This window comes from Myotis brandtii, unplaced genomic scaffold (genome assembly GCF_000412655.1).
Source record: "Myotis brandtii unplaced genomic scaffold, ASM41265v1 scaffold216, whole genome shotgun sequence".
NCBI lineage: Eukaryota > Metazoa > Chordata > Mammalia > Chiroptera > Vespertilionidae > Myotis > Myotis brandtii.
Window position 1 is genome coordinate 590,597 of NW_005358092.1, and position 26,509 is coordinate 617,105.

Consider the following 26,509-nt stretch of genomic DNA (forward strand, 5'->3'; position numbering starts at 1 on the left):
TACGCTAATTACCATGTTTCTCTTTTATTAGTGTAGATTTATAGTACTATTAAATACTTTCTATTTTATATGTTGGGATTTTACTTAACTTAAAAAAATATTTTTATTGATTTCAGAGAGGAAGGGAGAGGGAGAGAGAAATAGAAATGTCAATGATGAGAGAGAATCATTGATCAGCTGCCTCCTGCATGCCCCCCACTGAGGATTGAGCCCACAACCCAGGCATGTGCCCTGACTGGGACCCTGACCAGGACCCTGACCGGAAATCAAACTGTGACCTCCTGGTTCATAGGTCCATGCTCAACCACTGAACCACGTGGGTTGGGGTTTACTTAACTTTTTAATTTGAGAATGGGATTGTATGGCTTTAATATGGCATGGGAATCACATCTTCTAGAAAACAAGGGTCATACATTTCCCTTGCTTAAACCCTTTCCATGGCTCCTAGTGGCTGACATCTGGATTCCAGTCCTGCCCACAAATTACCGGCCTCTGCAGCCTCTTAGATGACTTTGCCCCATACTTTGTAGGCACCAGTCAAAACAAGTGTGTTCCTGCCTTGGGCCTTCCTACTAGCTCTTCCTCTGCCTGCAGTGCTCCTTCCCCAGATCTCTAATGAGTGGGCAATATCTTCTATTTAGGTCTCAGTGTAAGTGTCACCTTGAGAAACTTTCCTGACCTCTAAACATTGCTATCCATTCTCCATTAGAAACCCCTTTAATTTTCCTCCTAATAGTCGTCACTGACTCTCTCGTGTATTCACTTGTTTGTTCATTGTCTGTTACTCCCACTAGAATGTAAGCTCCAACAAAGTGGGAACCTGCCTGTCTCATTCTCTGCCACACCTGGGCCTGGCATGTCCTCAGTTTTCAATACATGTCTGTGGTGTGGATGAATAAATGAGTTGTCCTGTATGAAGTCAACCACTGATTCTATTTGCTAGGAAGCCAACATGTTAACTCATCAGTAAGTGTGAATTACCCATTACCACCACCTAAGGTGCCGTGAGACAATCCTAATTGCTAGAGAAAGAGAAAAAACATTGACAAACTGTATTATCACTGCCCTGTTAGAAAGGGCAGACTTAACTGGTACTCACTGAATGGCTAAAGAACAGGCTTTATGATAAGTATTCCTGTGTCCTGTGTTCTGGCCTCAAGAAGGATTTAATCCTAGGTGCACTACTGGAGACACACCAGTTTATTTCTGCTTTTATTAAAAGAGAAATCTCTCCAAAAGTCCAATAAATCTATTATTGCTAAGAACAGTGATTCCCACTGCAAAGACCACCTCCTAGCTATAACTTTTACATATTCTTTACGTTCATCTCAACTACAAGGTCAAAGATATCATATTCATCTGTGACCAAATGGGCCTTACTTAGCTTTCCCAGTGGCAGACACAGAGATGGGGACCACGGCGCCTTACAACAATGACCACGCCCGGGACTGGGGTCCACATGTTTAGAGTAGTGTCGGTGCAAAAGCAGACACCAACTGTGAATGAAAAGTTCCTCGCACTGATTCTTGGGTTCCTTTTCCTTCTGAGTCCAGTACATCCAGGAGATTCCATAATCCTCTTAAACAAACTACAAAAACAACTATGAACCTGTGTTTTCAGGGTGCCAGAAAGTCTACACTTTGCTCTTCAGCTTCCTCAAGGATTTAGGCATAGCCCACTGAGAAATGAGCAGTCAAACCTGGTTATTCCTGGGTTAGGTATAAACTGTAACTCAATTTCAGAATGGCTGTACCTGGTCACCTGTTTTCAGCTGCTTTAAAGGGAGGGGAGGAAGGGGAGTCAAACTGAAAAGCAAACAAGTCACTGATAATGAAGTAGAAAAGTGATTAGCCAAGATCCTCTAAGAATCTCTTAAAGAACTAATCCCTGCTTGGAATGTGGCATATCAGTATTCAAGTCATAGGACCTACACAAGGAAAAAAAAAATTTTAATCTACCTTTGACTATTTCTATTATTGCTCATATGGGTTAAATAAAAACAAATTCCAAAAAAGGACTGAAATATTTCATATTACTTTCAAAGGGACATAATGAGCCATCAGTACTAGTTAGATACTGACATTAACTTCATGAGTAAAAATGATTTTTGAAAAAGGGTCTTACTGGCAAATAGAGAAAGTGGACATTAACTTAGGTTTTTATCCAAAAATAAATTTCTCCAAGTCATCCTAAAATACAGTCGGAGGACCTGCTGTCAGTGCAGCGCTGAGTAACAGCGCACCAGCTCCCCTCCCCCTCTCACAAGGAAACGCTGTTTTTTCCAGTTCCTCTCTAGACATTTGATAAAGATGCTATAATCCTTTTATTACAGCACTGGGCAGTGGCTAAGCTCTGGGGCAGATTCCTAGCACCGTCAGCAGCACCACTTAAAGGTGCACAAGAAATTCTTTTATTATGTCACAACCAATAACACATGGTATTTATAAAAGTTTAAATTATTACACACTAGCTGATAACAACGACGACGACAAAGACGCTTGGGATTTAACAACCATAAAATAAGAGAGAATCGATTACTTTTAGTTGACACGGGCAGCTTAAGCATTAACTAAATGCTAATTAGGCGTTTTGCTTCCTTAACAGTTTATTTTCCTCACCCTCTCCTTCCGGTGCTCAGGATGCAGTCACCAGAAACCACCCTTAGGGTAATCAGTCAGCCTTTCTGTAATTTCTTGGATCATTTACTCCCTTTGTCCACCAATGCATTTCCTCATCTGTTCTGAGCACTTGGCAGCAAGGCTAGAGGTTTCCCTTGGAAGTGTTGTGGACTCTCCAATTGTTTTCCTAAGATATTTGCTGGCATTAGGCCTTGCCCAAGATTCTTCCCTACACAAGATGAAACACATTCAATTCATTTCTTTTATAGACCACACCAGTCCCCATGAAGGTGATTCTGGCTGGAGATCACCTTTCTCAGTATGTCTTCTCCTTTCTGAACTGTGTCGAGGCAGTCACAGCGTTCACAAACCCCTTTGCTTTATTTGCTCTGAAGTTGTCAGATTGTTTGACTTCTGTATTCCTCCAGAGGAGGGTCTGGTTTCTATGTCTGCTCCATGCCCTTTCTACATATAGGGATCTGAAAGGCAACAGCATTCAACTATCATTCCCTAGCTTCCTTGGAGTTTTGCTCGAAATGTTGTCAAATTAGCAGACTTTGACATTTTTCCTGCCTGGTCCCTCTAGGACAGCGGTTCTCAACCTGTGGGTCGTGACCCCTTTGGGGGTAGAACGACCCTTTCACAGGGGTCGCCTAAGACCATCGGAAAACACATATATAATTACATATTGTTTTTGTGATTAATCACTATGCTTTAATTATGTTCAATTTGTAACAATGAAATTGGGGGTCACCACAACATGAGGAACAGTATTAAAGGGTCCAGGCATTAGGAAGGTTGAGAACCAATGCCTAGGACTCCACTGCTTTCCACACACTCTAATAAAGATGACATTGAAAATGGAAGCATTGGGTGACTCTCAATATCTTGGCTTTGTGGAAAGAGGCCTGGCATTAGAAGATGGAGGTCCAGCCTGTCTTCAGCTGGGTGGCACTGGGAAGGTCCCTGAGACCGTGTTAGGAGAAACAAAAAATGAGGCATGATTTCAGTTAAGCCCGTGGCATTGAAAACAAGAACAGGCAACCAAATTTGGATCTTGCCTAGATCCTAATACCAGCCTAATAAAACCCTAAAAAGATAGGATTGAGACAATCCAGAAAATCTACTTATAAGCTAGGTATCAGTTAATACCAAGAAATTACTGTTAATATTTCATATGATAATAGGCATTGGAGTTAGTGTTTACATGTAATAACATAGACAAGTATAATATGTATTAGTTATAATACATGTTAAAATACTTCATATGATATTTAGAGCTATATCCTGCAGTGTGGAAGGGTAAACTGCTGTAATGTCTAGGATTTGCTTTATATGCTACAGCAAAGAAAAAACAGGAGCAAAACCAGGCTAGATGAAGCAATTATGGCAAAATCTTGATAAGTGTTGAATCTGGGCAATGAGTATATGTCAGTTCATTGTGTCTCTCTCCTATTGTGTATGTTAAATATTTGAGTAACTTAAAAAACACTTTTTAAAGGAATGAATTAAGAGAAGTCCAGGCTGACACTGCCGTAGGAGGAAAAGTCAGACATGGTGGAGTGATGTCAGAGAGCAGGCCTGGAGCTGGAAGCATCTGCTCCAGAACAAGGATCTGTCTCTGTCCCCCAGGACCCAGAGCTCGACCCAGCACCCACACAGCTGTGTAAAAGCAGTCCACAGAGAAGGGCCGAGGCCAGCATAAAGCACAGAGGAGCAAGGACAAGCTTGGTGCGGGGGAGTGGGGAGGGCAGGGAGGCAGGAGGCTAAGATGCATACAGGTAAAAAGAGGGAGAGGAGGCAGAAACCATGCTGAGGCTCTGGTCTGTGCTTGATTCAACAGGGAGTGGGAAGCCATCAAAGGTTTCAGACCAGAAAGTGGCATGGCTAGGGCTGTGTTTGGGAAACCACGTCTTCAGCTGTGTGGAGGATGGAGCAAAGAGGGAAAGGCGCCCCAATGGGCAGAGCAGCTGGGATCACAGAGCATGGGATCAGTAACTGACCTCCAAAACAGGGTAGTAAACAAGTGAGCAGAAAGCTGTCCATTTATGGGAACACACATGAGACTGATGTCCCTCAGGATGCAAAGATGAAGAAACAAGATGAGGCCGAGAGGAACGACCTGTCATTGCAGGGGCTGAGAACCACAATGAAAGTGCTGGTTCTGAGGGGAGAAGGTGGGCTTTGGCGACGCCCTGCATTTCAGGTGGATGTCCTGAGAGCAGTTCAGCAGGAGATTCTGGAGGCGGCCTGACTGGTACACCCTCCTCTTTGCAAACAGGATGACTTGGGAAGTGGCCAGGATTTTGAACTCTCCCCAATACCCACAATCCCAAAGCTCACGGCTCACAGGCTTGCCCACACTGTTCTGATGTCCCTGGGATTCAGCTGATCTCTGCCTGGTCCCTTAGCCTGAAGTGTACCCCAAAGATGTACCCCAGAGAATCTGCTATCCTTACACCCTGTCTAGGTGCTCTGGGTAAACCCATCTGAAATAAAATGGCCAGTGAAACTTAATTTTGATTCAGCTTCTAAGTCAGGGGATGGACTTACAAGTATTAACACTTTCTGAATGTCTACATATGCTATCGATTTAATATGTTCTATTTCATTTAAACCTCAAATCAAATGAATAATGAGAATTTGAAAACTCAGAGAAGTTAATAACCCAGCCAAGGTCACACGGCTAAGTGAGTGGCAGGGCTTGGACTCCAACTCAGGTTCGTCTGCCTCTACAGTCTGTGCTCTTTTCTCTACGTCATGACCCAGCCATGGGAAAAATGCAGCTGGAAGTGAAATAAATCTTAACCAGGTGTTGGAAGCAGACATTTGCCACCTGGCCTGGAGAGATTTGCCACAATGACACCATAATTTCCTACCCTTTTAGCTAATTAAAAAAATAAGAGAGTCCTGGCCGGTGTGGCTCAGTTAGTTGAGCACTACTGTTCCATGCACCAAGAGGTTGCTGGTTCAATTGTGGATCAGGGCACAAGTCCAGAGTGCCAGCTTGATCCCCAGTAGGGGGCGTGCGGGAGGCAGCTGATTAATGTTTCTCTCTCCCTCTCCCTACCTCTCTCTCTAAAATCAATAAAAACATATTTTATTTTTTAAATATTTATTGTTGAAAGTATTACATATGTCCCCGTTTTTCCCCCATTTACCCCTTCTCAACCGATGTACAAAGGCCTTCACCACCCTATTGTCTGTGTCCATGGGTTATGCATATATGCATACAAGTTCTTTGGTTGATCTCTTCCCACCCAACCACCCTTTCTTTCCTTCCCTCTGAGATTTGCCAGTCTGTTTCATGCTTCTATATCTCTAGATCTATTTTGTAAAAACATATTTAAAAAAAAGGTATTTTAGGGGAAATAAGTGTGGGAAGCAGTGAGAGGAAAGCAAAGGGAAGACAGAAACTTGCATTGCCAGTGCCGATACATTAAGAAAAAATTTTGTCCCTGAAATAATATAAAGTTTATATTGGAGAAATACTACACAATAAAGCTGGTGTACCTCCTATTTGGGGGTGAGCTTATATCTATTTTTGACTAGGCAGTTGTACCAATTTTGACTTGTAGTTGTGACAATACCAAGAAGCTCTTTAAACGTTAGTTTAAAGAACAAAGGATTTCTGCTTAAATGTCAAAGCATTTTGGATATATTTTAGGTGAGTATCTGTACTCAGTCCAAATGTTTTTTTTTTGGGGGGGGGTTGTTTTTAATATAATTGGTTTTAGGAAGAGCACTAGGAGAGTGCTGCCCAGAGTGAGGGATAAGCTCTCATTGGTTTGAGATCTTGCTGATGTGTGTCAGGCTCCGTCCTGTATCAGGATTCCCAGGTCACTGGCTTGGACCGGCGCCCCGCCTCTGTAGCAGGAGCCGTGATGAAATGGAAGCTGGGTGAGCACAGGCTCCCAGACAGAAAGTGACTCAGATTTCTTTCCTGAATTTCCAAGAGGCGGATGGGCTGTCTACATTACACTGTGTGCGCCGGCTCAGCCTGGGGTCACGGAGCCCATGCATCAGCGTTCAGGGAGAACATAAAACCAAAGAGGAGATTCAGTGATCGCTCACCATAAGGTGGTGACCTTGACCAAAGGCAAAGAGTAAGCTATACTCAGGCAGGGAAAGCACTTAAGGAAAGAGAATCCCACCACCTTGCTGCCAAAAAGCAGGGGCAGCAACCAGAATTCCTTGACCTTGAAACTGGAGAAAATCAGCCCAGTGGGTCCCCAACCTCCCGTCAACTATGGTGAACAGAAGGAAGGTCTAAAACAAAACAAGGGTGTCCTTGTTGTTTATTCAAACTAAGTATAAGTGAAAAACTAGATGTTTTCATCAAATGTATTCACCTTTCTTCTTGCTTGACAAAATACCTGAAACTTAGAATACTCCCTCCCCCACACCAAGAAAGAAAAGCAATTCGAGGAGGAAAAATGCTAGTTTGTCTTCTTACCTGACATTTTAGGCATTTGTTTAAATGATATTTATAAAGGTAAATGGCCACTAATGGGTTTTCTTCCACCAGAGAAAAAAATTGCATATGTTGTACTTTAGGAATATAGAGGGGGAAAAATTACCTAAACATTGAAAAAAGGATTCTTCCAATTAGCTCCTCATTTTTTAGACATGTGCAAAGTAAGGACATGCATGATAGACCGTTTCACACAGAGAGCAGCGGTGTGACCTCTGGGTAAAGGTTGCTTTGGGGAAAGGCCTTCCATACAGTTCACATGTAGAAATGGGTCCGGCCACAAACAGCACAGCCAGAAAAAGGCTCCACCAAAGACAGACACACCACAACCAAGAAAAGCACTGCTGTCCATTACCTTTAGCATTTTCATACTGTCCTATACTTTCTAGTATAGAAAATATAGTTTTATCCAAGTCATGAGAATAGGCTTACTTATGCATAAATTACGCAGGTTAATTTCAGAAGACAAGATTTATCAATGCGACTGTGCAGAAGCATTTAATAAAATTTTAATGCTTACCAAAATAGTGTAAAATTTTGGGGCTTAGACAAGATCAATAAAATGTTCAAGTATTTTACTGAGTAAATAAAGGGCCTAGACGCAGTGGTTCTCAACCTTCTGGCCCTTTAAATACAGTTCCTCATGTTGTGACCCAACCATAAAATTATTTTCGTTGCTACTTCATAACTGTAATGTTGCTACTGTGATGAATCGTAATGTAAATATCTGATATGCAGGATGGTCTTAGGCGACCCCTGTGAAAGGGTCGTTTGACCACCAAAGGGGTCTCGACACACAGGTTGACAACCGCTGGCCTAGAGGGATGCATAGACTGCCTAGGTACCATTTCAAATCGTAATTGTAAATTTGGCACATGAGGGTTTTTAAAAAGATTTTTGTTGTATTTCTTATGAGTACATTCCTGAGAAAAACTGCTAGTATATTTGCCAGTGACTTGGACCTGGGTTTTATGACTTGGCAGAATGTCCTAAAGGATTTCAGAATTGAGCTGAGTAACCCTGGGATGGCAGGGATGCTCAGGACACCTGAGGCAGAGACGCTTTGCTGGCACCTAAGGCAGGATGGCTGTGGGCTGTTGGGAGCACCCACTCCAAGACTGTTCAATTTGCTAGCACTAAATGTCTCTCCATCTGTGAGTTTTTGTTAGCTTTATTCTTAAGCCATGAGATAAGTGTCTCTCTCACTGGAGCCAAGTGACCACCTGCAAATCTCTTAGCATCTCTCTGGGGCCACTTTCAACATGAGCTAACACACCCAGCACCAGCAGCTCTGCACAGACAATGCAGACCAGCCTTCTTTTCCTCAGCGCCACCTGACCAGACTTTTGTGTTTCCACTCAGTCAGTTAACAAATGTTTGTGGTGCTTCTACCATGTCAGACTAACAGCTAGAGAGAGATGCAAAGTAAATGGAAACATCAGGTAGGGATCAGGAATAAGTAATGGGGAGTGTGGAAAGAGACCAAAATACTCAAGATCTCTCAACGAGGGAGTCTATAAATCTTTGGAGGAACAGAGCTGAAGAAATTACAACTCTCCTCATGGTGTTCCCTCCCCGAACCAGCACCAGAGGTGCACAGGACTCCAACCAGGTGTGAAAGAAGCAAACAATGGTGATAAAGGAACAATTGTGAGGCAGCTCTGGAGAGGCTCAGCGGGACACAATCTCTGGCAGAGAGCAGCACATGGCCATTATCTAGTTTGCAGATGGAACACCCAGAAAACCTGGGAGCAATTAGGAGGGAGAAAAACAAATGGGGGGCTGCTGAGGATGATGTGAGGGATGGAGTCCCAAACTATCTTCTGCTAGGAACTCAAAAGTGAGGCAAGACACTGGGACCAGAGGAAAAGGAAACCATCACAACCAAGTGGGGCTGGCACAATGATAATCACACCCGCAATCACTTCAGCCAGGGGAGTGATGAAATTTACAAAGCGACCAGGAAACAGATATTAAAATGGAGGAGGTAGGAAACCACATTTAAACTCCAATTATCTTCTGGTATCCATTTGAACATTTAAAAGTGAATTCTGAACAGGATAACTGAATTTTACAAAGAGCATTCTTTTTATCAACAACAAACAGAGATGGGCTCACACTCTCTTTCAAAGCTCCTGCAATAGCATGGCTCCCCTGCTCATCTGAAGACTAGTGGCTGGTGTTCTGTGTTCCTGCTATGGGTCAGGCAATATGCTGTGTTGTCCACATTGTTTCATAAACCATAACCCCTTTCCCCCTCAAAATATTAGTCGTCTTCTCTAACAGATGGAGGCTACTCCTTTTGCCAGAAACATACTCTCATCATTTTTGTCTTTTCAAGTTCTTTACATCCTCAAAGCCCTGTTTTCCATCCTATCTTGGACATGAAGCCTTTCTGAATCTCTTAAGCCAGAGCCTCCTGGATTGCTGCCTCTTCTGAGGGCCTCCGTGCTGCTGACCTCATGGCCAGGCCAGCAGAAGACCCTGTCGCACATCAGTTAAAGTGCATATAATGCCACATTATATGTAATGTTTTCCTGTCTGATGTTTGAAAGGAGTTTTAGAATTTTGCTTTGAAACTCTTATTTTACTTAGAATTACTTGTGACCTCTCAGCAACCCTGTGTATACTTGAGAATTCTTGAGATATGAGAGCCTATAAGTTGTTTTCAAATAATGATAAAACTTATTGTGATTTTTCAGTGTCACAGTAATTAAGACTGATAAGTATCTTGTAGAGTTTTAAACATTTGCTAATTTCAATTTGCAGAGGCTTTCCCTTATTTTTAAAGCCTATGAATATGTTTCTTTTTAGATCTCAAAGAATTTTGTAGGTCCTTAAAAATCTAGTAGGAGCTAAGCACCGTGCCTGAAGTATCTAAGGCCAGGACAGCCCTGCTCACGCCTGAGCCGCGTGCTATCTCACCTATGTTATAGATAGATCTGCTGTGAGCCTAGGCCCTGCCCGGGGCCTCAGGATTATAAGCTTACTGAAGACAGATTTTTGTCTTATTGGCTGACTTTTTTAGAGTGACGAGCACAATTGTCATAAATGAATGCTATGGACTCATTTATTAAAAAATAAGTCCTAAATGAACAAAAAACCCACAACTTCAACTACATATTATACAGTCCCATTCCTAAAATAGTGACAATTATTGGAAATTATGCTCATCATACTTTTCAAAATGTTTGGTTCTCTTTCCTTTGAAAGCATACTTTTTCTGTATTGCTTTGAAAGATGGTACAAATAAACAGACTATAAATAAAACACATAGTAGGAATCTCTGGAAGTATTCAACTTCTAGATTTTTTTTCATTGGCAGTTAGCTACGGACTTTCTTCTAAAGATTTGTTTACAAAAGAGCATAATTTTCTAGATGTCACATGTCTCTAATACAGAGGTGCCTCTTCATTGCACTCACATTGTTCTTGGGTCCAGGTAAACTTCTTTGGTAGTATTTGGATTTTAACTAAATTTAATCTAATAACATTTTAGCATATGTGATTAAATAAAAACTACTCACATGCTCAACTATGACGTGTGGGAAAGAGAAGGCTGATGCTCTATGAGAAATAAGCACAGGGAGCAATGGTATTGTCTCCACGAACCAGCCAGTAAGACACTATACTTTCTCAACACCAGTAGGAAATAATAATTCATTAAAAACAAAACCACAGTCATACATGAAGGGAACTATAACAAGATTTATATGAATGATATGCATATACATGAATAGCATACAAACTTTCATGGTAGATACGCATCCTTTAGTGTAATAATTGGGCCTGATATCCAAAGGCCTAGCTATTAAACTTTTCCACCTTAAGGTAATATTGCTACTATTTGTATTTTCTGCATCTGGCTTGCTTTGCTTAAGTCCAGACCCAGTCAAAATTCCAGTTTAACTTGAGGTCAGGCCCAGTGAACCAGAAAGTCAGGTTTTATGTTGTCATTGAGAGAGTGTGACTTAAGTCTCACCAGGACTACATTCTTAGAGAATAACCAAAATGCTTAAAACGGAGCACCCCATGCTCACATTGAAAACTGAGAAGAGAGAAACACGGGAAGGAACAGTAGAGAAAAGGGCTGGAGGACACGTGTTCTTCAAATAGTTAGATGGAGATGCCCACCTCTTTCCATTACTGTCCCGATGAACAAAAAACCCACAACTTCAACTACATATTATACAATCCCATTCCTAAAATAGTGACAATTATTGGAAATTATGCTCCTCATACTTTTCAAAATGTTTGATTCTCTTTCCTTTGAAAACATACTTTTTCTGTATTGCTTTGAAAGATGGTACAAATAAACAGACTATAAATAAAACACATAGTAGGAATCTCTGGAAGTATTCAACTTCTAGATTTTTTTTCATTGGCAGTTAGCTACGGACTTCCTTCTAAACATTTGTTTACAAAAGAGCATAATTTTCCAGACGTCGCATGTCTCTAATACAGCAGTGCCTCTTCATTGCACTCACATTGTTCTTGGGTCCAGGTAAACTTCTTTGGTAGTATTTGGATTTTAACTAAATTTAATCTAATAACATTTTAGCATATGTGATTAAATAAAAACTACTCACATGCTCAACTATGACGTGTGGGGAAGAGGAAGCTGATGCTCTATGAGAAATAAGCACAGAGAGCAATGGTATTGTCTCCACGAACCACTATACTTTCTCAACACCAGAAGGAAATAATAATTCATTAAAAACAAAACCACAGTGATACATGAAGGGAACTGTAACAAGATTTATATGAATGATATGCATTTACATAAATAGCATACGGACTTTCATGGTAGATACGCATCCTTTAGTGTAATAGTTGGGCCTGATATCCAAAGGCCTAGCTATTAAACTTTTCCACCTTAAGGTAATATTGCTACTATTTGTATTTTCTGCATCTGGCTTGCTTTGCTTAAGTCCAGACCCAGTCAAAATTCCAGTTTAACTTGAGGTCAGGCCCAGTGAACCAGAAAGTCAGGTTTTATGTTGTCATTGAGAGAGTGTGACTTAAGTCTCACCAGGACTACATTCTTAGAGAATAACCAAAATGCTTAAAACGGAGCACCCCATGCTCACATTGAAAACTGAGAAGAGAGAAACACGGGAAGGAACAGTAGAGAAAAGGGCTGGAGGACACGTGTTCTTCAAATAGTTAGATGGAGATGCCCACCTCTTTCCATTACTGTCCCGGAGCATTGCTTTTCCCATCTTCGTTTCCAGCTCCTGTACCTCTTCCAGCAATGTTTTATGACAGGTATGCTTGACCCTGAGTCACAAGGAAAAGACAGTAAGAACATAACACTTGAACTTTACACAGCTGTGAAGATTGGGTATTCTCTTCTTGGGCCACATCTGGATGCCCTTTGACCGACTGCTGCTGAGGTTTGGGGCATTAGGGAGCATTCTCAGTCCCGTGCATGGCAAGGACTATGCCTGGGGGAGAATCAGGTGTCAGCCCCCTAAAGACTTCTGCTTTTTTTTTGCTGAAAGCCGGCAGATCTGAGGATCATAGCCATTCAGAACCAAGACTGGGGTTCCTGGATACTCATGTATCTGTCTCTAAAGCTTTCCACTGCATGATCTAGCAACTCAGAAGATGCTTTAAATCCCCACCCTACTGGACGTGTGCCGGTCCCCTGTCCTGTCCTTTACGGTGACCAGAAAGTCCAGGGTAAGCAGCTTCCCCTCTTTCTTTAGTGTGAAAAGAGCCACTGCCATTATAGCGCTAGAGTTCATGCTCTTCATGCCAAACCCTTGACCTGAGACGGGCTTGACACAAATACCCAGGTACAGCTTCTCTTGTACAGCCTTGCCGCGAGGGCCTGCAGGTGTAGGTCTCGATGGAGTCAACAACTGGGGAAAGCTGGGCCTTTCCACTACAGCTCAAACCCCAGTCTAGACACGCCCCTCTTCTGGAATTGCAGGGATAGTTACCTGCACCCTCTTTCTGATTAAACTGAGAAGAATACCTTACAATGTTCAATAAGTGGCTGACCTCAGGATCTTCCTAAGATTGAGACTAAGCAGAAAGCTACTGGTTGGAAACAATGCAGGTGAAGAAAAGGCATTTAACAAGATGCAAGTTAGAAATAGGGAAAAAAAGCTGTAGAAAGAAAAGCACTAATGACTTAGCCATGCAGGGCAGGCTTACATACAGGGTGGAGCAACAGTTGGTTTACGGTTGTTCATATGGAAAATAACATGATAAATAATAAATAATAATACAAGAACAAACGCTGTGTTTCGTGTACTCACAGCTGTGAACCCACTTTTGAGCCACCCTGTATTATGAAAAGCTTTTCATTAAATTCAGTATAAAGGAGTATGAGGATCCTGCTAAACACCAGAACTCGAAGACAGAATAAGGACAAAGACTGAGCATATATCTGCAAAGAAGTGAAAAGTGTAACCGGGCATTCTGAAGATGTGAGCTGCTTTATTTAGTGGAATCACACACTCCTGCCCAGCCTCCACCTTCAAGGAAAGAAAGTCTATTGAGATAATGCCCAGTCATCCCCTAACACTCCGAGTTAATCTCTAATGGAGTATTAGTACTAAGACACTGTATATGTGCCTGTCATTCCTTTTCCCAAAGTAAACAAGAGAACTAAACCACACAGGTTTTAACACATAATACCTTAATTACATCAAGCAGTGGCCTGAGACTCAGTAGTGATAAAATGCTGCAGTTCAAAGCAGAAACAGTGGAATTTTAATTTAAACAATAATTGAGAAAATGTTTAACGTTTTGCTGTGAAGGCAGTCAAAAAGGAGGTTAACATTTACACTGTTCAATATTATTAAACATGCTGTGCCTCAAATGTTCCTTTTTATCTCATGGGCTTACAGGGATACATTGATAACAAGCCAACTAAGTGGCAACCCCCACCACACTTGGATTCACCCCAGACATGCAGGGCCCACGAGAACATGTCTGGTCAGTGCTCAAGGATGCGCACGCTCTCTCACTGTTTCAGGATTGTCCTTACTCCACATCCTCCTCCCTTCCTCCTTCCCTGCTGCCCCACACAGAGCAAGCAGGGTTCAGCAACCTCTAGACCAGCCCCCAATGTTATCTCTTGGGCTGCAAGAGAAGGGCTACTCTAAGAAGCAGGCTTGGAATAGGAAGGCTGGGCCACTGGGCCCAGGACACTGGCTGTCAGTAGCTTAGGCCAAGAATAAAAGGAATCTGCCCCAGCTTTCACTCATTCACAGAGGGAAATGATCTAAATATCCTGAAGCTACCAGGCATTGTGCAGGTTCTCAGTGGATGTAGCTGCATCCATGCCCAAGAGTCATGTGGCAATCCGAGAGCTAGCCTGGGAACCTAACCAGTGTTTAAGAACATGAATGGCGACATTGGGGAGGATTCTGCTATTCTCTCCACATGTAGCACCGGAGAAGGGATGCTAGCACTTAAAATGTTTTCTCAAGAACGTTTACCTAATAAGGCCATAATTAGGCAGACAAATTTAAAATCTCCCCTGTCAAAGTCTGCATGTGAAATGACTAAAACCTAACACATGAAGGTTTAAGAAGCCAATCTTGAAGAATCAGCCCCTGGCGTGTAATTGAGGTCTCTTCAGGAACTGGAGTCTGGCTTGTTATGAATCACAGCTTGGACAGTGTGAGCCCCATTATCTTTGAACGGCTTATCCCCAGTGGTCCAGGGCTTGCTTCATTTAACCCCACATCAAGAGACCAGAGGATCACAAAAGGGGCCGGGTGGGGTGCTTAGTCACTGTCAGAGGGTGTGCGATTCATCTGTGAGCGCTCAGATAGTGCTAAAGGTATCTCCAGGTTATTAGGGAACTTTAAAATAAATAGATTGGCTTAGAATCTTGAACTTTCCATTTCTTTGTTTCTGAAAATTTTTCCTAGACCAGCCGTGGGCAAACTACGGCCCGCGGGCCAGACCCGGCCCATTTGAAATGAATAAAACTAAAAAAAAAAAGACCGTACCCTTTTATGTAATGATGTTTACTTTGAATTTATATTAGTTCACACAAACATTCCATCCATGCTTTTGTTCTGGCCCTCCGGTCCAGTTTAAGAACCCATTGTGGCCCTCGAGTCAAAAAGTTTGCCCATCCACCCCTGTCCTAGACAATTCTTTTGCATGGAAGGATAACAAATTAAAAGGAAATGTTAATTTCTAAATGTGGATGAAAATGTATACACAATGTGCCCCAAAAGAAATTAGTGTAGTTAGAAAGTTTTAGAAACACCAAGGCCCATTTGTATACAGAAATTTCTTATTACCTTTTATTTCCACTTAACTGCCTATCTGGGATTATAATAAGGAAATGAAGTCATTCTGGAATTGCTGAATGTATTGTGTGCTGACTGGTAGACTACAGGAGATACAAGTTAGATTAAAGAGGCTGGTTCCTGTGTTCAGTGGCCTTGAGCTTTATATCCTGACAAATTTCTCCTAGAGGAGAATAAGTACATGGCTGCTAACCTAAGAATGTTGTCATAGGTAAACATTTTGGAAGAGTGTAAGCTAAAGGATATTAAAATAGTTCTGGGCAATTTAAACTTCATGCTTCTAATAAAAATAGTCATTAGCCAGGTATCACATATAATCAATCAATTATTTTAATAAAATATGTATTAGTTTGGTCCCTTATGAAAATTCTGGTGAACAGGATAACAGAGTAGGTATCTTACGGCATCCAAATCTGACTTAAGATAGTCTAACAATGGATCTTCATCCAGAAAGTTGACAGACTTCATGGGAAAAATGACTGAATTACCTCATGCTGTTTTTTTCTTATTCTTAACACTCCAAGTCCCAAAATAGAAGAGAGAGACTGGGGCAAAGAAGGGGGGAAATGCAGAAAGAATAACTTACTTTAAGTGCTCATAGAAATATATGGGGAAAGGCAGGCCTACCTTGTGCTGGAATTTAAAAGCTCTTTTGAAATAGTTAACCACCAAAATTCAAAACAAAACAAAAAATTCCTGAAGACTGGTCCTCGGCAAGATTGAAGGACAGTAACAAACCGAGTTAGGCCCCCGCCCTTGCCACCTGCCCTCACAGCACTCTCTGCAGTTGCGCCTCGGTTCCGACTCTCAGTTCATTTAAAACTCTTCTTGTCCAAGGTGCATCATAGCACATCATGTTTCAATAAATATCTGACAATTCGAACCAAAAGATGGGTGGACCTGGACACTCAGGATTCCTATTTTAGTTCAGCGTGCAGGAAGGAAAAACAGACACGTTTATAAAGCTGAGGTTCGGAAAGACAACTGAGAGTTCAGTGATACAGCAGCTCAGGCAGCACTCTCTTCCTGGGAGAAGTCTCCTAATTAACTCAACAACAAATATCTCAGTCTGGGAATATAATCGATACAGTAGCTCAGGCAGCGCTCTCTTCCTGGGAGAAGTCTCCTAGTTTACTTAACTCAACAACAAATATCTCAGTCTGGGAATATAATATGAGATAAAACCTGGGCCTTGTGGTCAGAGGAAAAGTGCTCAAATAAACCTGCAGAATTATTGTTTATGAGGAGAGAGGGGACTGTAATTTAGACATTAAATATATACTATAAACTGAGCATATATTTTGGGCAACTCCTCCAGATGAGCGCCAATGCATGCCATCCTCCCACTCCCCCAAATAAACCAAGGCAAAAATGCGTTTCTGGAAGTGCCTCTGGAATTCAGTAGGGGCCTTTCGGGCTCAGCCCAAAGCACGGGTGCTGTGCTCCTGGAAGGGCTGTCCTGGGCCTGCGGTGCGGGGCAGCGGGGCAGACAACACTGGTGGTCAGCCTCTGCTCATGCTCCCCTCCCCTCCACCAGGGCCTTCTTTACAGGGCTCTAGCCTGCAGGCAAGCTTCTTGGAAAGAGAGCGACTTTTACTCTTTTCGTATGGTGGAGCCGGAGGCAGGCTCATTTGCTTTATCCTTTTAAAAATGTAAGTGGTGCTAATTTTACAGTGCCAGGAGTCAGGAATAGATAATATTCCTGCTTGAAGGAATAGAGAATTTGCTTCCTGATTGATGAGGAACTTTTACTTGGAATGTATTGGGGGGAAAAAGAGACAAAAAGGCAGACACTGTAATCTGAAAACATTGTCGTTGAAATGGTAGAAAGATACTTCTGCTAAAGTCTCATTTGGCAAATATGCAGTCTCAATAAAAAAAAATTTTTTTTCATGATATTCATTTAAGGTAGTTGAATAAAAGAGCCTAAGATTAATTTACAGTCAAATCACTATTGTCAGTCACTATAAATTGAAAAGTCACCTGATGTAGCAAAGACCTAAAACTAACTTGATTATCTTGCAAAATTGACAAAATTCGGTAAGGTAATATATTTTGCCACAATTAAGCTAGGTGTACGATAAAACTACCATTTTCTTTTAGTGTACTTAATAGATTGAGAAAACATCTTTTCTGGCTATAATTCATTTCCAAAGATTCTGTTTCTACTATTTATAAAGCACAGTTTCAGTAGGTAACATGGAAACAGTGGTAAATTGGAACATTTAAGAAATTAGAATTATTTAATTTTTACTAACAGTTGTAAAACGTAGTGAACAGAAGAAAAAAAACACAAACCCAAAATATGTGCTATAAAATTGTCTCTCCTCCCCTCTCTCTCTGTATTAGGTGCCATCGGTTGTCAAGATAATGCCAAAATGAAGACTCTTTCAAAAGACATCCATAACTGTCAGGCAAGAACATTCTCATTGAGTGTGGGAGGAAGGGAGAGAGAGAAATGAAATCTGATGTCTTTTCCTGGAAGATTTGGATTAAAGCCTCAATTCTCTACCTCAGGGCCCCCAAATAATTATGCTTTGCCCAAAGTAAAGCCAATGCAAGAGTCTCAATTTTCAGGGAAGTTGGCAACTATTTGTAAGAGGGAGGAACCAGGCCTACCCAACTCAAAAATCAATATTATCTCATTTGCAGTATTCCATCGTTTGCTTACAGAATTAAAATTTACATTACCTTGTTGCTTCTTTTACACTGTGTACAAGATATTTCAGAAATGATATATTTTAAAACATATAAACAAAATTTAAGCATGAATTATTTCCTGTTTAGCCTACATTATAATTTCATCTGTGTGGTTAATTTTCCCATAGACCTGTAAACTGACGCTCTGGAAGAATTATATTTGAAGGATTCCTATAGTGAATTATTTGGAAAAATAAAGAACACTAAATTCCAAGTATTTTGCAATTTGAAATGACTTGCATAGACACAATTTTCCTTAAAGCCAGGCTATATTTATGATCATGTAGCAATAACTCTTAGACATGAGGAAAACGAATTTCAAGTTATACTTCCTAAACCTGGTAGAATTGGGACTGTACTTAGAAACTCCCCCTTATAATCAAGTATAAGGAACATCCCTCTTGACCTTCACACAGTCTGTCTTGCGACTCCCTTCTGTCTAAGGTGAAGAACAGGTTAAAAGGAAAAAAACCAAACACAACATCCTTTACATCCTTTGCTGGCAGGTGGCAGGAGACCGGTTTCTCCAGAAGTCTCATAGCATTTCATTCCGATGCCAATGCTTGTGGAAGACAACTGCAGGGACAGATGAGTAAGACTCGGGGCTATTACTTCAGTTTCCACTTACGCTCTCCATACCACGTCTTCGATCAAACACGCAGTAGGAACCAGAAATAATCCCAACCAGAAGTGTGCGGAGCTCAGGACCATAGCTGCCTGCAAGAAGCCGAAATGACAGGCGTATTTAATACTTTTTCTTTTAAAAAAAATCAAGATATAATTTAATCAAGGCAAAACATTCCCTAACACAAAAACAACAGACAGTATTAAATTCAGTGACAGTTAAACGTGCACCTAGGAAGGATGTCAGGGGGCCTGATGGGACGGGCTCTTCTCCATGATCATCAGTTCTTGTCGCACTCTTTCATGAAGTGCTTGAAGCCCCTTTCCAATCAGAATACTGTCCTAAGTCCCTCCTATGAGAAATGGGGGCCACCAGACTCCCTTGGAATAAACCTTTACCCAGTAGGCTCCTTTCATCCACTTCACTTATCCATCAGCTCACGTTCCTTCACTGCTCATTCATTCATGGAACCAATATCTTGGAGTAAAGCACAGTGGTTCTCCATACTCAGAAGGGGAGGATGAACAGATGATACAGGCTTTGCCTTCAAGGAACTTAAAGTCATGTGGTACACACACACATACACACACACACACAGACACACACAATTGTATGGTGCCATTTACATGACAGTGTAATGTATACGTCATGATAATACTATATGGAGCTTTAGAGGAAGGCTATTAGGCTAGAACAGTGGTCGGCAAACTGCGGCTCGCGAGCCACAGGCGGCTCTTTGGCCCCTTGAGTGTGGCTCTTCCACAAAATACCACGTGCGGGCGCACACGTACAGTGCGATGGAAACTTTGTGGCCCATGCGCAGAAGTCGGTATTTTGTGGAAGAGCCACACTCAAGGGGCCAAAGAGCCGCATGTGGCTCGCGAGCCGCAGTTTGCCGACCACTGGGCTAGAAGGCTGGGAAGACTTCTTGGAGAAGACAGCATATGGGATGTGCCTGGAGAGATACAGGATTGGACCTGTATCGTTGGGATTGGGGAAGGGTACAGGGGGAGTGAGTCCAAGTGGAAGGGTGGACAACAGGGGGACAGCCAGGAGCACTACCTTTGAGGACACTGTTCCTGACATACTGAGACAGAGATTGTTTGGGAGGAGCAGGTAGAGAGGGTTTGAAGGGAGAGAGTTACAGGGCCAAATCTGATGTCAGTGAGGTGAGGAACTGAAAAGAATTTAGAGCAAATGGGGGCTGGAGAATACAGAGTCCTTAGATTTTGGTTTTCGAGTGAGATTTTGATTTTGGTTTTGGTGGCAAGGATCATGGAGCTGGCTGGCCATTGACAAGCTGGCCTAGAAGGATGGGCTACTTGGAACAAGAACCCAGGATAAAGTGTGGCAGGCCTTTCATGTTCTTCGGGTTTTTTTAAATCTGGAGTTCTCACCATCTGATTCTGCTGGAATAGGTATTTTGCCACAACTCATTGCAAAGTGGAGTGAGGCTTAGAAGTGAAGGGGAGTGGAGGAGATGTGGCAAGATTAATGTCAGGGCTCTTGCTGGAAATTGGTTGGGCTGAGAATCAAAGGGGTCCCAGAGCAGCCTTCTTCATACTGCTCTTCTCATTGCACAGAGAAGGTGTGGCCTCTGCACTCCCTCACATGGCCCTGTCAGCGGGACTCGGAAGCTGTGACAATGAAACAGAAGCAGTGAGGTTTGGGTAAAGCTTCACTCCAGCCCTAGCACTGAAGGACTCTCTCTCCTTTCTAAAAACAGGAGGGCCTCTTTCAGAAAGAACAGTTCAACCTTACAAATAGGCGAGTACGTTTTGCCCCATCAATGATAGCTTAGAATTCATCGCAAGGAAATAAGTAAGGAAATGTATAAAGAAGCAAGTACCAGATTATTCACCATGGTATGAACTATCAAGGAAAGTGAAGGATAAATGTCCAAGAAAAGGACTTAATATCTTGTGGTCCATCCAATGGGCTGCTATGCAGAAAGTAAAGTGATATAGAATTACATGTGTTGACAGAGATGCCATGCTACATTGCTAGTGAAAATCTGGGTTCGGAGACAACCTCTTACAGGAGCCCTACCATGGAAATGGGTGTGTGGAAAGGAAGCTGATTGGCCCAAGCCTCAGAATTACACTTGAGATGCAGTCCACCCACACGTCATGGCCTCTTTTGTTGTTGTTGTTACTTATATGTCAATATACACCATACTTTTTGTAGTCCTGTTTCGGTATTTCCTCACCTTTAAAAAGCGCATTTTAGGGTTTCAAAAACAGTGAAGTGGCCAGGCCTTGATGGACTTGAGACTACTAACCCTTTGCATATGCGAGTGCTTATATGTTCAGGAGAAATGCCTGGCATGGGATATCAGAAGGACTGTCTGGGTAGGAGAATTGCTGGTTTTTATTTTCAGAGATCTTTAGCTAGTTCTACTTCCTGTTTTTTCTATAGAGAACATATATTACTTACATGAAAGAAAAGGTTATTCCCCTCCCCCCCAAACAAACTTCGGGAAGGAGTTGGATGGTTAGCAGTCCCCTTCCTGCAGTCCAGCCTTCCACCTCCGATACTCTGGCTCCAGGCTGACAGGGTCCCCAGGAGCCCAGCTGAGGGGACCCCTTGAGTTTTGCTCTTGCTACAAATGCCTCGGGTGGTGCGTGGCCCATGGAAAGCAGTCCTGTTTAGCCATATTTATCAAAGAATCCAATTATTGAAAAATAACATTTTACAACCATAATGTAATATTTTAAATACATTATGAAACTTAGAACTTTTCACTGCTGAGGGAAATAAAGAAAATGAACTTTGAACTGCCCTGTTTGAAATATGAAGACCCTCCTAAATTAACAAAGATAAATTGGAGAGTTGAAAGTATTGTTGTTGGTTTTTAAAACCTGGAGCTGTGAAGGTATCATATATATAACTAATTTTAACAGTGTGTCTCCCTCCAGAAAGGTGTCTACCATCCTGATTTTCAGATTGACCAAATTCCTAAAGTATTTGCTAAAGCCACAGCCTTAGTCATTTAAATTTCATTAGATTGTTCTTGTTTCTTAGCATAACAAAAAATGTTTATTGAGCTGAGCTAGTTGACAAATGGCTCTTAATTACTCTCCCCTTCCCTCCACATACACTATTCAGTGAGGTTTTAAAAACATCCTTTTGATGTGCTAACAGTCCCATTGGGAAGAATGCACCTCTGGGTTAACAAGTCCTTAGCTAGCAATCACTATTAACCAGTTTGGTGCCAAATGCATAGGAACCACTCTGGTCAATTAGAGCAGATGAGGCCCAGAAATCAGGATTTTAAAAAGATTCCCAGGCGATTCTAATGTGCAGCCAAGGTTGAGAATCACTGAATTAGAGGAAAGTGAGGCTCAGATGGGTGCAATTATTTGAGAAATTAGGACACAAACTGATGAGGGCTGGAAGGGATCCGAGGCTTGTCTAATTGTAATGCTGCACAGCACCACCTCAAGTCAGGCAAGCATTTCTTAACCAGGGACACCCACAGAACCAGTAACAGGGGACCAGTGCGCTCCTTAGCTTCAGTGTGCTACTCATCACACATGCCCACAGTGCCCAGGGCCAGCCCTCTGTGAACAAGGCGACAGCAGGGAAAAGGGTTTAAAAAGGGTCACCAAGCTAGGGAAGGTCACTTTGTGTTCCCCAGTGTGGGGCAAATTTGAAAGGAAGTGATAGAGATGGAGAAGGCAGTAGCTCACGTGTGAGAAGGAAGCTAAGGTTCTTTGCACATCACTATGTGCCAGACTTCCCATAGAGAACTTCATTGAATCCTCCACAGTCCTCATTTTACAAAGAAACATTAACTCTGAAACTTCCCCCAGCACCTGAAGCCAGAGAGTAGGGTCATCAAGATGAGGTTCAAACCCAAGTCCTCCTCCCTCCCGCAGCCTGAGGAATGAAGCCCCCGCCCCCCATCTCCCACCTGCCTGTCCAGGGCAGAAGAGACGTCTCTAAGTTTAGAGAGAACACAATACTCAAGGCACAAGTCTGACATCAATTTTACACCAAATTCAAAATTTAAGTAGGAGAAAAATTGCAGAACTTGTAAAGGTACGAAAACAAAAAGAAACACAGGAAGAAAAATGTCCCCAATCCCTCTACTCCCACCGAGCAACAACAACAACAAAATAAAACCCAAACATAACGCTAGGCTCCTAAGAATACATGTACTTGTAATGCCTTTCTCCTCAGCAGAAAAGAAAATGGCATGGCCACACAAAGCATTCAGCGAGACCACATTTACTTGCCACAGGAGGGAGGAAGCAAATTCCAGGCTGAAATCCAGTCCTTCATTTCCTGTAATCATTCTTCCCCGTACAAAACGCCTAGGGCCTGGTGCCAATTTTAAGTTTCGATTTACTGAAAAGGGGGAAGACGTCTCAGTTCAATACTGTGCAACATCTTCTGAAGCACGCAGGTCAGAAACCTGGTGTGAATGCAAATGAATTTTCAGAAAAACAATCAAGTGATCCCCAAAGCACTGGACATACCTCTGATAAGTCAAAAAACTAGCCAGTACACTCCATCCTGATACCTAATCCACCTGCACGAAAGGGGAGTTGAGCCTACAGCCTCCAACACAAAAACCTGCCTCCTCAGCCTCTCTATTATCTGCACCTGATAATGGGAGAAATTAACCATCTAAAAGTTCCTACAAATGCAATCTTATTAAAGACAAAAGATACAACCAGCACAGTCTTTTCAACATTAATGTTTTTATCACAAAGCATAAGGTAGCTTTATCAGTGGATGTATTTTGAAACCCTCAAATGTTAGTGATGGTTCATTAACATCATCCTCTGAAAAGGGTTTCTCAAAAGTAACCCTATGTTCTTACCAAACATATTTACCCACCAAGAGGTCAAAGCAGTGATCTTGGAGGTTACAATTTAAGTACAACAGGTTGTCGAATATTGTAGCTTTGTTCAACTTTATTTCATTATAATGTTGATGAGATGCTATAGGAACTTCACTCTTATTTATATCAATTAGCCAATGGTCAAATTGGTTTTGTCATATGTCAGTTTCTATAAAGCAGTGGTTCTCAACCTTCCTAATGCCGCAACCCTTTAATACAGTTCCTCATGTTGTGGTGACCCCCAACCATAAAATTATTTTCATTGCTACTTCATAACTGTAATTTTGCTACTGTTATGAATTGTAATGTAAATATCTGATATGCAGGATGTATTTTCAGGGGTTGCGACCCACAGGTTGAGAACCGCTGCATATTAAGTGAGAGCTATCCTATATAATAAAAGCCTAATATGCAAATCAACCGAACAGCAGAATGACCTGTGGAACGACCAGTCACTATGACGCGCACTGACCACCAGGGGGAAGACACTCAACGCAGGAGCTTCCACCAGCCTGCAGGTCCCAGGCCAGCCAAGGTGGGTTCCAGCGGGGGGCCCCCTGATCGCCCCGCCGGTCGCCCTACAGATTGGCCCTGATCACCAGCCAGGCCTAGGGATCCTACCTGTGTACTAATTTTGTGCAGCAGGCCTCTAGTGCACTAATATGCACAAACCTTAAGTACTTAGTTATAAGACTTTTGACAACTGCCTACATCTGTGTAACCTCCACTCAAAACAAGATAAGACATTTATTTCATTCACCCCAAAGAGTCTGCTGTGCCCTCTCCAAACAATCTCCACATCCAACTGGCAATCACTGCCCTGCTTGCTGTCACTATGGCTGCTGTACCTATTCTAGAATATCACAAAACTGGAAAGACAGAATACTCATTCTTTTGCATTTGGCTTCTTTCACCCAACACAACGTCTCTGAGAGCCATCGATGTTATTCCATCCATGTATCTGTAACTTGTTCTTTTTATTTTTTTTCCAAATAGTATTCCATTGTATGAATATATCACAATTTGTTTATCCTGTGGATAAACGTTTGAGTTATTTCCAGTTTTTGACCTATTATAAGAATAGGCTGGTCTGCACATGCCTATACAGTCCTTTATTGTGTACATATGTTTCCCTTTCCTTTGGGTAAACACCTGGGAGTGGGGTTGCTCTGCATATGGGAAGTATATGATCAACTTTATAAGAAACTGCTAGAGTTCTCTAAAGGGGTTGTTTGAGTGAAGTGAGTGTATGAGCATTCCAGCTGTGCCACATCCTCACCAACACTGGGTAGAGTCAATATTTTTTATTTTAGCCATTCTAGTGGCTCACTGTGGTGGTGGGATTGTGCGTGTGGGGGTTACTCTGACAAACAATGTCATCATCCCATGGAAGCCACGTGAGAAGAGGGACCCTTCTCCAATGACTGGCAGGGAAGCTGGAAATTAAAAGCTACTGGAAGCAAAACCTGAAGCTAATGAAGACTGCCCCCCACCCCCTGCACTCCAAGGGCGCTAATCCCTGTTTCAGAGCATATAGAATGTGATGACTTTTTAAAAATTGGTGTAACATTCAAATTATTAATTATTCCCAGCCTGTGACGAGAAGGTATTTCCACTTTCCCCATACAGGCTATGAAGAGGTAGAGTGTTGTCAATGCAATTTGCCTACTTATTAGAGAGAAAGGTGAGTCTTCAAATCCCTTGAATTATTAACTTATTTTCTTTTTCATGTAATGGTCATTTTGAAATCCTATTTTCTCTTTAGTGCCCCATTTTATTTTATTTATTTATTTTAAATTTTTTTATTGATTTCAGAGAGAAAGGGAGAGGGAGAGAGAGAAACACCAAAGATGAGAGAGAGAGTCACTGATTGGCCACCTCAGGGATCCAAGCCTGCACCCCAGGCATATGCCCCGACTGGGAATCGAACCCTGATCTCCTGGTTCATAGGTCAACACTCAACCACTGAGCCACTCCAGCTGGGAAAGTGCCCCATTTTAGAGATCAAATGGTTGGTCTAACCCCGTGGTTGGCAAACTGCGGATCGCGAGCCACACGTGGCTCTTTGGCCCCTTGAGTGTGGCTCTTCCTAAGCCTTAGGAGTACCCTAATTAAGTTAATAACAATGTACCTACTTATATAGTTTAAGTCTTAAAAATGTGGCTCTCAAAAGAAATTTCAATCATTGTACTGTTGATATTTGGCTTTGTTGACTAATGAGTTTGCCGACTACTGGTCTAACCAAATGGCTGTACTAAATCACCCAGCATGACCCTGAACCTTGCTATGCACTCACTTCCTACAATTTTTTGGGGGGTGCGAAGACAAGCAATTCCTAGCAGTCTGGTATGGGAAATTAAAGCAGGGAAAGTGGGACTCTCATTTCTGAGTTTAAAACTGATGCTGTGTAATCGGTATGTTCTTCTACTTTCAGGAACAAAAAAAGCAAGGTTCACAGGGACACATGTGCCGTCTTTATCTTCTATGTCACAGGGGCACTTGTCCCGCAGGGTGATGGGGAGGGCTGCAGGGACACCATGTACCAGAACTGACTTTCCTGACACAGAGGTGAGCTTGCTGGCTTCCTGAAATTAGGCTGTGGATCTGTGTCTGCAGCATAGTATATAAATTGTGAATTCATGGGCAATTCTAACAATCACGGTTTCTAGATTGCAATCCTTGTGTGGTTGTTCAGAAAGCTAAAAACACACTGGACTGACAGTTCTCCATCTTCCAGAAGAGAAAAAACAGATGTCCAACAGGTCCAACAACCCTGATAATTTAGAAAGTTAGGTTCAACATTAAAGCACAGTATTTAGGGGGGGAAACCAAGATGGCAGCATAGGTAAACACCGGAGATTGCTGCCTCGCACAACCACTTCAAAAATACAACTAAAAGATGGAATGGACATCACCCAGAACCACAGGAAGGCTGGCTGAGTGGAAATTCTACAAC

At 42.2% G+C, this 26,509-nt stretch overlaps 1 protein-coding gene across 4 annotated transcripts in view; it reads right to left on the reverse strand.

Annotated features, from left to right (window-relative positions):
- Positions 1–26,509, reverse strand: part of ATP8A2 (ATPase, aminophospholipid transporter, class I, type 8A, member 2) — a 651,371-nt gene that overhangs the window by 44,822 nt on the left and 580,040 nt on the right. For all 4 annotated transcript variants that reach the window (XM_014539417.1, XM_014539416.1, XM_014539418.1 and 1 more), the window contains 2 exons: positions 18,705–18,793; positions 12,276–12,371 (listed from right to left, as the gene is read on the reverse strand). In XM_014539417.1, the coding sequence (XP_014394903.1) occupies positions 12,276–12,371; positions 18,705–18,793 (185 nt within the window). The remainder of the gene's footprint in view (positions 1–12,275; positions 12,372–18,704; positions 18,794–26,509) is intronic.